At 35.8% G+C, this 14033-nt stretch overlaps 1 protein-coding gene across 2 annotated transcripts; it reads right to left on the minus strand.

Moving 5' to 3' along the window:
* Positions 1 to 33: 33 nt before the first annotated feature.
* LOC149541447 (protein NRT1/ PTR FAMILY 8.3-like) lies at positions 34 to 8544 on the minus strand. 2 transcript variants are annotated; one of them, XM_089796704.1, is made up of 5 exons: positions 8224 to 8538; positions 7470 to 7566; positions 4356 to 4573; positions 3567 to 4123; positions 34 to 1292 (listed from the first exon to the last, which is right to left on the minus strand). In XM_089796704.1, exons 1-5 carry the CDS (start codon positions 8302 to 8304, stop codon positions 467 to 469), a joined length of 1779 nt encoding a protein of 592 aa, XP_089652830.1. In that variant the 5' UTR covers positions 8305 to 8538; the 3' UTR covers positions 34 to 466. The 2 variants fall into 2 exon arrangements, with proteins under 2 accessions (XP_089652830.1, XP_089652831.1); XM_089796705.1 differs by lacking the exons at positions 4356 to 4573; positions 7470 to 7566 and having other exon boundaries at positions 8224 to 8544.
* Positions 8545 to 14033: the final 5489 nt, after the last annotated feature.

Below are 14033 nucleotides of genomic sequence, written 5' to 3' on the forward strand. Positions count from 1 at the left end.
AACGTAGAAAATGCCATTCAAGAGACGAGGAAATTGCAGAATCGATGCATTACAATCCAGTTCTCTAATTATTCATATCTAATGACCACAAATTTCATTATTTACAGGGTCAACAAGGGTTCCTCAATAACAATTTACCAGCCCGTTCCCTAACAAAGAATATGGAGCTATAAATAGCGAAATTGGGAAAACAAAAATGTGTAAATCATCTAGGGAACCAGGATCTGAACATCGGATGTGATCTAACATTTTGGGAATCATGGAACCATTGGAGAATAACTGTTTACTATCTTAAAAAATCTCATTTTCCAATAAAGATTTTTCGGAGAACTGTGAATACCAAGAGCTAAGTATATCAGCCCCGTACTCCATCATTCTTACAAACTTCTGCATGTATGATAGGAAAATATTTTTCAATGGCTAAGGATTACAGCAATGGATCCCCAATTGATTCCGAATATGAATTTCAGTTAGCTTTCTTGTAACTAAACCTATGTACACAAGCAATATACACCAACATATTCAAGAAGCTCAGACAAGCTAAAACCCAAAAGAAGTAATCCAGGTGACCTTCATTTAGATTGTCTGGTATCCATCCCAGTTTCCCCCCTTTTGTAGTGACTGAAGTCACGATGGTAAGAATTAGAGTACTCAAGTAATTTCCTAATGATGTTGTAAGAAGAGAAAGTGCACTGCACAAACTACGCATGGCATCAGGTGACTGCTCATAGAAAAACTCCAGCTGTCCTATAAAGTAAAAGACTTCTGCAGCACCTATCAAGAAGTATTGGGGGATCTGCCACAAGATGCTCATTGGAACTGGCGTGACTGTGTCATGTTCCAAGTGATGAGTATTAACTATATCCAAACGCTTGATTTCAACCAAAGCAGCTGCTATCATAGACAATATGGATACCACCAATCCAATGCCCATACGCTGCAGCTGAGTAAGCCCCCTTTCATTACCAGTGTACTTGCGAACAATGGGCACAATCAGGCGATCATAAATGGGAACCCATATCATGACACTCAGTATATCGAATAGAGACAATGATGCTGGAGGAATTTTGAAAGAGCCAATTCTAGTGTCCATCGTCATGCCCTGTTCCACAAACATTGTGGACATTTGAGCATAAACAGCTGAAAACACAATACCAGTAACCCAAACAGGAAACATTCGGACCAGAATCTTCAGCTCCTCCACTTGGGTCACAGTGCATAGTTTCCAAGGATTTGAAAAACCACCATTCTGAACATCTTCATCTGTTTTGGTAGCTGCTTTGTCCAGAAAACTGCAAATATTTTATGCCATCAACCAATCAAGGTAATTTTAATTATTGTCAACAGTTTATGCTCTGTAAATAATTCCATATCAAGTTAGCCTTTTAGTTTTTTTCCTAGGCAAAAAGAAATATATTATTGGACGGCCAGTGCCAAAATGCTATACAGAGATATACAATAGGACAATTTGTGGATACATTTGAGGACTTATTTGAGTGTGCATGCTGAAATTGTTTATCAGAGGACAAAAATTGAGGAAAAGGCTAACTCTTAACACTATAGTTGAGGATCGGTTTCCATTATCATAGATGTAAAATAGGTAGATGGGTAGTGTGCGACTTATGACGTGGTGCAGGAATGCCTTGGACCCTATGGTTCCAGATAGTCTACAAGACCCTATGGTTCATTTGATGTAAGAATGTAATAAGGAGTCTCAAAGTGAAGTCATGTTCTGGGCCTAAATGGCCTTTAGGGACATTCAGGACCACATTGGTCAAATAGGTCCAATATGGGTCCAAGGGTCAAAAATATTTTGTAATGATCCATTTGGATCCCATTTCATGTAAAATGACCTAATATGATCATTTGGAGGGTTCTGGATAGGTAGATTGCTTGTTTTGAGTAAACAGGCAAAAAGTTGAAAAAATGACAAAAAGTTGTCAATGCAACTTTTGTACATAAGTTGCAACCTTTTCAAAACTGCATTCCCAAGGGCTAACCAATTCGAATAATGGTTGGGGTCGGTTGAGTAGTTGTAAAATAAGTCCTCTGATGGCATCATACATGTGGTTGGAAGAAATTGGTGTGATGAAAGCAATAAAATACTAAGATTTTCCTGTTTTCTTGACTGTTGTACGGATCTGGATTGGCCCTGTGCTCAAAGTGGTATGGATGTATGCTAGAATGTGTTAACTTACTTTTCCATTTGGTTCGAATCAAATTTTTGAAGTTTGAAGCATTTTAGAAATAAATCTTGGAGACTGAATAAAATGCCTGTAGTTTGGATTCCAAGCATTGAAAAATTATGGCCTTGGGTGGAATTCTAGCCAAGAAGATTTACTTTAAGATTTCTTTGGCTGTAGACACGAAGGTTTTTGCAATTGAGAGAAACACCAAGATCCCAGCATCTCTATGTGCTCGGGTGACAGCAGACTAATAAATTGATTGCAGAATGAAGGTTGGAATGGTTGTGACCAAACAAACGGTGGATCTGGTGTTGATATGTGCCCCTTGGGATGTCTGAACAGTTGACCAAGTTGTGCTGTTTGAAACTAAGGTAGGTGCTTTGTAAAATAGACCTAATTAGGCCTAATTCCCAAATTAATCCCTTGTGTGATCAGAGACCCATTGAAGGAGTTGGAACCTAAGGCTTGGGGGTTTCATAGGAGTCCCAGAAGGGTGTTTGAAAAGGTAGTTTTTTGGAGGGGTCCTTTGGAGACTTTTGGAGTTAAGTCTCAAAAACAGGGCAGACAGACCTAATAGAATATGGCCATCCTACTAGGTCTCTAATGGACAGTTTTGTGGTTGTGAAGTTCTAAGAGCAAAAATTGTTCAAAGTGATTGGTTTAACCCTAGAAAGGTGTGAGAGGACCATTCCACCCGTTCTAAGTGTTTGGAACCCATGGAGAGGGTTTTTCATGTTTGATAAGGGAAGAAGTCTTATGGGATTGTGTTGGTTTTGAGGAGATCAATTGGCGGAAAGAGGTTGGGGTTCTATAGTGGTTTTGGATCACTCATATTGGAGTCTTGGAGTCTGTCTCTAGGCCATTTCCAAAGCCTAGTTTCATGTATCCTGTGGGAGAAGTAGTTTTCTTGCTTGCTTGACTCATCCAAACCTTGTAGTTGTGTTGTTGAGTGGATTTGCTAGCCTCTCCCCATCATGATGATATTCTAAACAATTTGAAGGTAGTCAATCTGAGTGAATTGTGTGAGGAAGCAAGACTTCACAAAACTGCAACTTTCTTAGTCAAGATTCATAACAAGAAATCTGGCATAGAAAGAACCAAAAATATTGTTGTTTCTGGAACTTACAATCCTTTAGACTTATACAATATTATAGAAATTAGAGAATGTGATTTCAGTAAAAAGGACAAAGTTCCACAAGTTGAGCATAAGACAACATTACAGAAAATCTAGAAAACTCTTGACAATTTTTCTGCCTAAATTATTTTTAATGCGGAATTAACTGAGAAAAATGTACAGCAGAAAGATATATTAGTTGATTCTTCAGAAATACACAGGATAGTGACATACAAAAACTGTGGTAACATGGACAAGGGACATACTGAAATTCATTTGTATGTTCTAGCTTTCGACTTCCTTGAATTGCAGAATACTTGTCTGTAACCTCATAGAGAAGTGCACTTTCATGAGGAGCCTTCACTTGCAATTTGTGAAAAGAAGCAATCAGAACTTGGCACAAACGTGTCAATGGGCTGCCTCCAGGTTTTTGGAATCTATACAATGGTGTCCCAAAAAAGAAACTCCCTATTGCTAATGCCATAAATACTGTGGGAATCCCAAATCCCCATCCCCATCCAACATTGTCTTGAACCCATACAAGAATACTGCTTGCAACAAGTGCACCAACATTGACTGAGAAATAAAACCAATTGAAGAAAGACCCCTTTTTCTTCCTTTCTGTTGGATCAGTATCATCAAATTGGTCTGCCCCAAAAGAAGAAACGCAAGGCTTGATGCCTCCTGTTCCTAGTGCAATTAGGTAAAGCCCAAGAAAGAACACAGCATATTGAAGTGTAGTTGCTGTTGGGCATACATCGCCTGTACAGGAAGAAGGTTTCAAGGCAGAAACAGAAGCTGAGACAGTTAGAGTAGCCATTCCCTGCGAAAAATATCTTACAGTTGTCAGTGGCTTTATTCTGGAATGTGAATTGTAGTTCAAGAAATTAAAAAAGGCCACGGAGATGAAAATGGCCAAGGTGATGAAAATAGCCACTGAAAACACAGGAAGACTTCATAAAAGATTAAAATTGCTTTTGGTTCGCTTGAGTAGTGAATTCAACTAAGCTTAATGTTATCCATCAATGATCCAATTCTATATGTAGTTTGCATACCACAAAATAAATTGATGAGAAAACAGCAATAGTCCAATATCGTCCCCAGTATGCATCAGCTAAAACTGCTCCCAAAAGTGGTGTCAGATAGCATGTTCCTGACCAGTTAGTGACATTTTTGGCCGCAGTTGCATTCCCCTGATGTAAAACTGTTGTCAAATAAGTTACCAAATTTGTATTGATTCCATAATATGCCAGTCGCTCACAGCACTCGTTTCCTGTAAATTATTCAAAATGAAATCAAGTTTTAAAAATTGGGCAGTCCAAGATGCTGGCACCCACAAACCCAATTGAAATACAATCTAAAGTTGATAGCCGCATGTTTAAGATTCAGAGGTTGGTTCAACAGTTTGGTTCTCTTCTCCATTTACCCTCCTATAGAAGTCTGCATTTTCATTTCCTTTGATGCATTTCTTAATCTTTTATATGTGAGAAGTTCAGGCCAGCAAGATCCGTTTGTGTTCCTCTAAGTTCCTCACCTTGTTCCGAGTTATTTCCTTGCAGGATTCAATTAGGCTATTTGTGGATTCTTTTGTTCAATTATGCTCATTTATATACATTTTAATAAATGATCTTGCCAATGGGTTTCTAAATAATGCAGTTATTGTATATTCGTATAACCATTTACTTTATTTTTGCTTTGCTATTCCTTTGTGATGAATTGTACTCTTATTTTCTTGATGACATGTAATACAGATAGATGTTTCATTCATCAGTGTTCTGCCATTGGGTCATTCTGTTCATTTTATCTGAATGAATTTCTAGTCAAATGGAAATTAGTGAAGCAATTCTGTATGTATTCCTCAACAGTTATTGTGCTTCTGGTTTGAATAAAAAAGAGTCGGAAGCTTTGCTAATGGTAGACCTCATGGAGAATGGTGTCACTAAACCTCAGCTAAGTAGGTTCAATGCAGTCGGGTTAAACTACCTTTGCTTTCTGCACTCTGTCTACCTCTCATTTGATTCCCTCAACCAAACAGAGTTTTACTACTGGTTGGTTTCTCCACTTACAGCCTTACAAAATGAATAGAGGAATGCACTCTATATCAAGTGGCAGACAACTTTTGGGCATTGTTTCTAAGAAGAATCATTTCTTGCTAATTTTCAGTGTTTTTACACCATGACAAGTCTATTGAAAACAATTATTCAATTGTATGTTGTCTTCGATGCTACACAAAATGTCAAGTCTTTACCAAGCAGTCAGTGATAGCCGAGCTCACTTGGGCATCGAAGGCAGTTCCCTGTATATGCCGAGAGTTCAGTTATAACCAAGTTCAGCGACAGTATTGACCGAGCTCAGTCAGTTAATGAAGCAGAGTTTGTATTGACCGAGTTCAGTTGGTTATCAAAGGGAAGTCAGCATAAAGTCAATATTGATCCTCTTATGTTGAGCGAGTACTCAATTCTGTATTAGCCAATTGTCAGCATATTGAGTTTGATAAATTTATTGGTTAATACAAGCCGACTTAAGGGATCAAAATTGTTTGATTAAAAGAGTATTCAAGCTGACTTGACAAGGTGAATCAGATATATGAAAGGTCAAGTTGAGTGTGAGAATGTGGACTTGAAGAAGATGAATTAAGGAAGCAAATTTAAAGGATATCTATAAAGGGCAGAGTATCTGAGTTGACCAAGCTGCAAAGAACATTTTGATCAAGGAGAATCAAGTAATCAAGCCAGAACTGAGATTTGAATCAACAAAGTCAGATCAAGTCATTGTTACTCTCTAATTATTGTAGCAGTGAATCAAATCTCCTAATAGAGTTAGCCTAACAGCTATTCAACAAATCCTCTAACAAGATGGCATTTTTAGATTGCAGTGTCTGAAGACCTCTATAGAACAAGGCCACTCCTAATAGGGTGAATTAAATCCTCTAACTGGGTCACACCTAATGGTGTGTTTTGTAACCTTTAACAGGGTTGGCTTCTAACACAGCTCACTTCAAAAGAGTGAAAAACAGTAACTAGTTGCAATTGGTGATTTTCCCAAATTGAGTTTCCACATTAAATCTTGGTGTCTCTTGTGTTCATGTTATTTCCTTTATGTTTCTGCAACTAAGTTAATAAAGGCTAATCAAATTAATATCTTACAATCTAATTATCTTTATGCTAACCAAGTGAGAGTAATATATTCAATGTTCAAAGAGTCACAGCAGAATATTCAGTGTTAACCGAGTTACAGCAGGATTTGGTTTTATATTGTGTTGACATCTTAAAGGGACTTGGATTTGTTTTTGTAATAACTGATTCATCCCTCCCCTCTCAGTTACTCCTTTCTATTTCCAACAAAGTCTATTGCAAGTCCATTTGTGCTAGGAAAGTGTTGATATGTGGTGATGATCATGCTACGGGTTGTTTGTGATGTTCCAAGAAGTTTGCATTGTTGGAAGTTCACACTAAACTTAGCACTGTAGAATGTTTGCAGGGCAGGAAGGACATCAATATGATAATTACACTGCCGGAAGCACATTAGAAATTAGTTATAACTTTATGGGCAGTTATCTTTTAAGTTACAAACTATAAAACATATGAAACTGAAGGCTTGTGACTGATGAAAGGCCAAGGGTTCTCTTGGGTCAGCAATGGGGATTTTGATGAACATATTATAGCAGACTTTGTTTGATATTGGGTTTTCAACACAGCAATGGATATTGCTGCAAGTTTGTAATTCATATTACTGGATATTAACAAGAATGGATGGCTGGATTCTCCCTAGATGTAGCCGATATTGAATATAAACTACACAATTTTGTGTGTTGTTATACTGCACATTGTTCTTATTTTATTTCTACAGTTTAATTTACAATATAATAACTTATTTTTCTTATTGCTTCATCCTATTAAATCCTAACAGAGAACGTACCTTGCTAAAGACTTTGATTTGTTCTATTCGTAAAGAGACCACATTCACAAGTACAAAGTATTATGCTCCATATGTAATAGATGCAGTACTGTGTTTTAAATAGAGAAAGGCACTTACCCGTCAAGGGTAAATAAGAAAAACATGAAGTACCAGCTAATGCCATAGTTACAAAAATTAAATTCTATAAGCATTCTTTAATTATCAGAAACCAGGTCAACACGTCCAAGTTTCAGATGAACATGAAAACAAACCTAAAATAAAGGGACAAGCCCTCCATCCCCCTGTATTTTGCCTTACGGAAGGATTTCCATGAATATCCATAGATCCATCTCCAGTATTCAGACTCTCCTGGAAAACATCATAAATAATCTATTACCCCTAAATCAAAAGCTCCATGAGATCAAGAGAGTTCAATAAACTATTGAGAAGGCTTATAGAATTCCCATCATGAACTTTCAAAAATTCAAACTTTCTGCAATGCAATATAACACCTATTCTTTAACAATGCAACATGAAACCTGCTTATTTAAAGAATTGATCTTGCTTAACAATCACACCAAATGTCCAATTTCCAATCCCATTATTCGTAGATTCAATCCTGCTTATGAAATCTAATTAATTATTTAGCAGTTCTACAAGCTCATCCAAATCCTTCAAAGGTCCAAACTTTCTGTACTGGCATTGGTGGATAACATCTAATTTTAAGCTGCAGCGTGACACCTAATTCTTTAAAGATTCATACTGTAATGCAATATGACAAGAAAAAAAGCAATTTAGCAGGTGCATAAAATCCTCCTGACAATTCTTTTCAGATTCAATCTCTCAAAATTGCACTGTGACACCTAACAAACTATCAACCAGCTTTAAAAATCAATCTCAATCCTTCAAAGATTTAGTCTTTCTACAGTGCATTATGAGCTCGAAACCATTTTATCATTGAAATTGATATATAAAAATAGGGATTTTAGGAAAAAAGAAGTTTTGAGAGTGGAATATATGGTGCACCTCTTCTTGTGGGTGTAGGATCTGCTCATGTCCTCCACCTAACAGACCCACTTGCAGTGATTGTTCCCCATCAATGCCCATTACTGCAATTTCTCAAAAATGAAAGAATAATCTGCGAAGTAGTGAATGAAATCAAAACCGTCGACTTAAGAAAGAAAATACGACAATGTGTCAAAACCATCTGGACGTTAAGGCACCCAATAGACCAGCGGAGCATTTCAACTCAGTAATGGCAAATACCAAAGGAGCGACCGACGAGGGAGAGCCCCCGGGTATATAAAAAACAATAATTCTTTCTTGTGAATTTGTTGAAATATCTTTGTTGGTATGCTGAATCTATTATTTTTTTATTTTAAAAAGATAAAATCGTTTAGAAACAAGAATTCTAGTGTAGAAATAGGGATGGGGAAAATTATAGAATCAGAAATTTTGGACATATGATTACGTAATAGTTAGGCAAGAAAAAGAAATGTATTATATATGTGTTCAGTAAGGGTGTGAATTAGTAGTTTGGTAGGCTAGAGTAAGAATAAGAAATATATATATATATGTATGTATGTATGTATATGTATTATATGATATGTAGTATATGTATGTGTATATGATATATATATAAAACACATATACATATATATAATACATTTCTTATTTTTATGAATAGATCTTTATTATTAATTTAAAATATTAAAAGTATATATTTACAAAAAATGTTGAGGATACAAGAACAATCTCTTAAAATCAAATGATCGGTGATTAGAACAGTGCCAATTGATGCTGAAGGATCATGATCATCTTTTTGTCTCGTACATCAATAGAGCAAGGGGTCAAGTCCAGAGGGATCTTCATCTTTTTCTTTTTCTTCTCCTTCCTCCCTCCTAGGAAATAAAATTGTCAAATCCAAGCGAAAAAACCACATAGAAGAAATGGTAATAGTCATGTAGAATCTTCTTTGACAACAGGATACCCAAAATTACTGGGAGCTAAAGTAGGAGCAACAATATACCAAGCAAAGGCAAAGCCACAAATGTAGTGGCAATGTCGAGCAATGTCTCCGAACATTTGCTCCCCTGCCAAAGGAGCGACTAAGGATATGAAAATGTAGGGCCTTTGAACGATGAGTGGAGCTATGACAACGAGGCAGAGTGCAGATGGTAGAAACAAATTCTGGTAGTACAATCTAACAATCATACAAGGGGCATTACCCAAATGTTGTAACAATTCATTTATGTAGAATACTACTAGTTTATGTAGAATCTTCTCTGACAACAGCATTTCGAGAACCACTAGGAGCTAAAGTAGGAGCAACAATAGTCCAACCAGAGGTAGAGCCACAAATGCAGTGGCAATGTCATCGAACATTTGCTCCCCTACCAAAGGAGCGACAATGGGCATGAAAATGTAGGGCCTTTGAACGACAAGTGGAGCTATGACCATGAGGCAAAATGCGGTTGGTAGAAGAAAATTCTAGCAACACTCTAACAATCCTACCAAGGGCATTACCCAAATGTTGTAACAATTCCTTTAGGCAAGCCACCTCAAGAGCCACTTTATTGGGTTGTACTTGTATCTACATAAGAATGTTATTATAAATGCATGTTCTAGTGTACATAAAAATATTGATATCAAGAAAGTTGTGAGTGAAAGAATAACATTTCTATCCTTCCAAAGTGTGAACAAGATCTCCATCCCGAAAGCATGTCACATCTAGGAAAATTTTAAGGGATTCTACGTGAATCGCTTAGCAAGGCCATATGTCAAGAAAAAATCTTTAGCCTAAAAAAATAATGAATCTAGTGCCAATGCCTATTGAGCTCTTCTATAAAACTAGAAAATGTGTATAATCATTTCTAGTTCCCCCCAAGCATTTGGGGTTGAGGACTCAAGTGCTTGAGTCTAAAACCCAAAGGCAACCCCCTGAAAAAGTAACAACAAGCAAAGTGTGCAATCTTGGGTTCTGTGGAGGTAGACCAAACATAGAGAAAGTGAAGTCTCCAAGTATTCCAAGAAGACAACAAATGTCACTATTGGTTAAGATTGTGACCATTGGCAAATGGGGCACCAACCAATAATAACCCATCTTAGATTTATAACTAAAAAGACGAGTCCAAGTATAATTATACTTCATATTATCCTATTTGATGTTTTTAAGTTAATATAATATTAACTTGCTTTATGTTTGCTTTTAGATCAAAATATTGCATGTAATCTAGTTTAGAGATAGGGCCACAAAATAATGGATTGTGGAAATCCTATATAATTAACAATATCAATTTCCTAAATAACCAATATCCATTTCAATACTACTCTTGAAGATTGATAAAAGCTTGTTGGTGTAAATAAGTATTCACTATTTACACTTACTTAAGTTTACTTAGGTTAATGCATTATTTTAATATTTATTTATTAGTCACCTAGGAGTACGTGCACTCTTGTGAGTTGTCATGTTGACAACATAGGAGTTCGCACCTCTTTTATGCACATGGTCTCTACAACACAGGAGTTAGCACACTAGTTAAGCACATGGTGTCTACAACATCTCCACTTGAGATACACCTCATCATTCTTATCCTATCATCTAGAATGATGGATAAGATGTGTGCTTAGTTGTCATGCTTATCTTATCTCCTAGTTAATTCTAGAGACATTTTAGGTGCTTCCTGAGAGGCCTTTATATATAGGCTCTCCTAGTGTGTACAATCATCACATACTGAATAGAGCAATGTATTAGGACATACTTTGATTAATTGATCATATTCATTTTTTGGTCTACAGTTGTGCTTGTGTTTGAGTTCTTAGTTCTTAGGTGAATTTTGCCCTAAGGCAAATTCTTACAAAGCTAATAGAAAGGCTCGTTACCTTCTCACAAGTTTCATCAACTAAGGACTATTTTTTTAACTAGACACATAATTTAATTGGAAGGAAAGAATGAGTGGTTGTATTAACAAAAACTTATGAAAATTTCTTCTTTTTTTCAATTAAAATTGTAAAATAATTCTTAAATAAAATGATTTTAAAATAATATGGTTGATATCATGACACAGGTATGGATGACAAAGTTAGGGTCAAAGACACACCCAACAGTCCAAACACCTTGCAGAGTAAACACAACATAAGAAAACAACACAGACAACAACACCAATGAGATAAAGAACAATAAATACTTTATTAATTCATCAAATTGTCTGCATGCATGGCTGACTATGAGGCCTTTCGAGTTACAACCAACAAGATTTACGGAATTCCAAACTTAGAATCTTTCACAGATCTTTCATTCTAACTCTTCTAGCTCCCTTGACTTTGTACTCCCTTAACCTAGGCCTAAACACCCCTATTTGTACTTGCCAAAATGACTTACAAAAGATCCTAGATCATTGCATAATATAAGGTTGACCTCAAAACGGTATGCACACATTCTAAGACAAGATCCTTATATTAAATTCACAACCCAAATTAAATACATAAGTCGGTTCACACTAGGAACCAATCACAAACTAGACTCCAAATCAAATCAATAAATTAGTGAATTTTAAAGGATAAAAAAGCCTCTCTAAATCTCATATTCATCAAAGAAAACAATACTAATTAAAGAAACATAACTCAAAATCTGAAACATGTTTTCTATTACAGATGCACATTTAGGCTTCCTTGCCATCTTGATAAGATGATCTTCTATAAACCTTTTGCTGACTGAAGTTGCCACATGTAACAAATTCATGATTGGTCCTACACCAAAAAGATTTAATTTAAATGATCCTATCAAATTAGTAAAAATTATGCAATAATGTAACCAAGTATCAAAATTAACATGACATAACCTCTTGTGCCATAACCACACATCATCAAATTATACAACTAGACAAGTAACATCATCCATATCAAGATAGAATAGATTACCTCTAGTTTGATCACCTTTTCCAATTAGTTTTCCATCAATATCATGTATCTTAGCAATCTTGTTCTGATATTGGTGGTTGCAGCATCAGGAGCACAATAAATTTAAGCTTAAGCTCTATTTTTGTTGTGGTGACATTTAGGTTGAGCACTGGCCAAGGAAACAATGTAGAGAGTTTGCTTGTAAAATCAAGCTTCTTCATAGTCAACATGGAAGAGCAAGTGGGCCTGAACAAACACCTCTTTACATTATTGAACTGCTTCAAACATTGTGTATTTTAAATCCATCCAAAATGTTAGACCCAGATCATCTCTCCCCAACCACTTCCCTCTTGATGATTGGTGTAAAAAAATTAGCATATTTCCAAATGACAACTAGGGAAGCATCAAGCTAAGTTTGGCTAGATTTGACTTCTTGAAGCATGATAACATTTTTTATGTTATCTAAGATAGATTGTTTCACATGATATTTGCAAGATGAGACAATTAATCCCCTCATAGTCCAAGGCTAGATATGATAATCAACAGAGAGTCAAAAATCTCCTAGTATGTGGGGAGAGTGTTAAACTGATTTGATGACAATAATATTTTGGGTCAATAGGGTCATTGATCCTAGAGGTTTATTTTCTGGTTTTTGTTTTTGAACAATGAGTGGAGCTATGACCACGAGGTAGAGTCCAGTTAGTAGAAGCAAATTCTAGTAGCACTCTAACAATCCTACAAGGGGCATTACCCAAATGTTGTAACAATTCCTTTAGATGGGCCACCTCAAGAGCCACTTTATTGGGTTGTACTTGTATCTACATAAGAATGTTATTATAAATGCATGTTCTAGTGTACATAAAAATATTGATATCAAGAACGTTGTGAGTGAAAGAATAACATTTCTATCCTTTCAAAGTGTGAACAAGATCTCCATCCCGAAAGCATGTCATATCTGGGAAAATTTTAAGGGATTCTACGTGAATCACTTAGCAAGGTGATATGTCAAGAAAAAATCTTTAGCCTAAAAAAATAATGAACCTAGTGCCAATGCCTATTAAGCTCTTCTAAAAAACTAGAAAATGTGCATAATCATTTCTATTTTCCCCCAGGCATTTGGGGTTGAGGACTCAAGTGCTTGAGTCTAAAACCCAAAGGCAGCTCCTTGAAAAAGAAACAATAAGCAAAGTGTGCAATCTTGGGTTCTGTGGTGGTAGACCAAACATAGAGAAATTGAAGTCTACAAGTATTCCAAGAAGACAACAAATGTCACTATTGGTTAAGATTGTTGACCATTGGCAAATGGGGCACTAACCAATAATAACCCATCTTGGATTTATAACTAAAAAGAGGAGTCCAAGTATAATTATACTTCATATTATCTTATTGGATTTTTTTAGTTAATCATAATATTAACTTGCTTTATGTTACTTTTAGATCAAAATGTTGCATGTAATATAGTTTAGAGATAGGGCCACAAAATAATGGATTGTGGAAATCCTATATGATTAGCAATATAAATTTCTTAAATAACCAACATCCATTTCAATACTACTATTGAAGATTGATGAAGCTAATAGAAAGGCTTGTTGCCTTCTCACAAGTTTCATCAACTAAGGACTATTTTTTTAACCAAACACATAATTTAATTGGAAGTAAAGAATGGAGTGGTTGTATTATCAAAAACTTATCAAAAATTCTTCTTCTTTTTCAATTAAAATTGTAAAAAAAATCTCAAATAAAATGATTTTAAAATAATATGACTGATATCATGATGCACATATGGATGACAAAGTTAGAGCCAAAGGCACACCCAATAGTCCAAACACCTTGCAGAGTAAACACACAGACAACAACACCAATGAGATGAAAAAAAACAAATACTTTATTAATTCATCAAATTGTTTGCATGCATTCCCGATTGTGAGGCCTTTTGA

The sequence above is a fragment of the Cupressus sempervirens genome, chromosome 8 (genome assembly GCF_028749045.1).
Source record: "Cupressus sempervirens isolate cs-2001-9-10 chromosome 8, ASM2874904v1, whole genome shotgun sequence".
In the NCBI taxonomy this organism is placed as follows: Eukaryota; Viridiplantae; Streptophyta; class Pinopsida; order Cupressales; family Cupressaceae; genus Cupressus; species Cupressus sempervirens.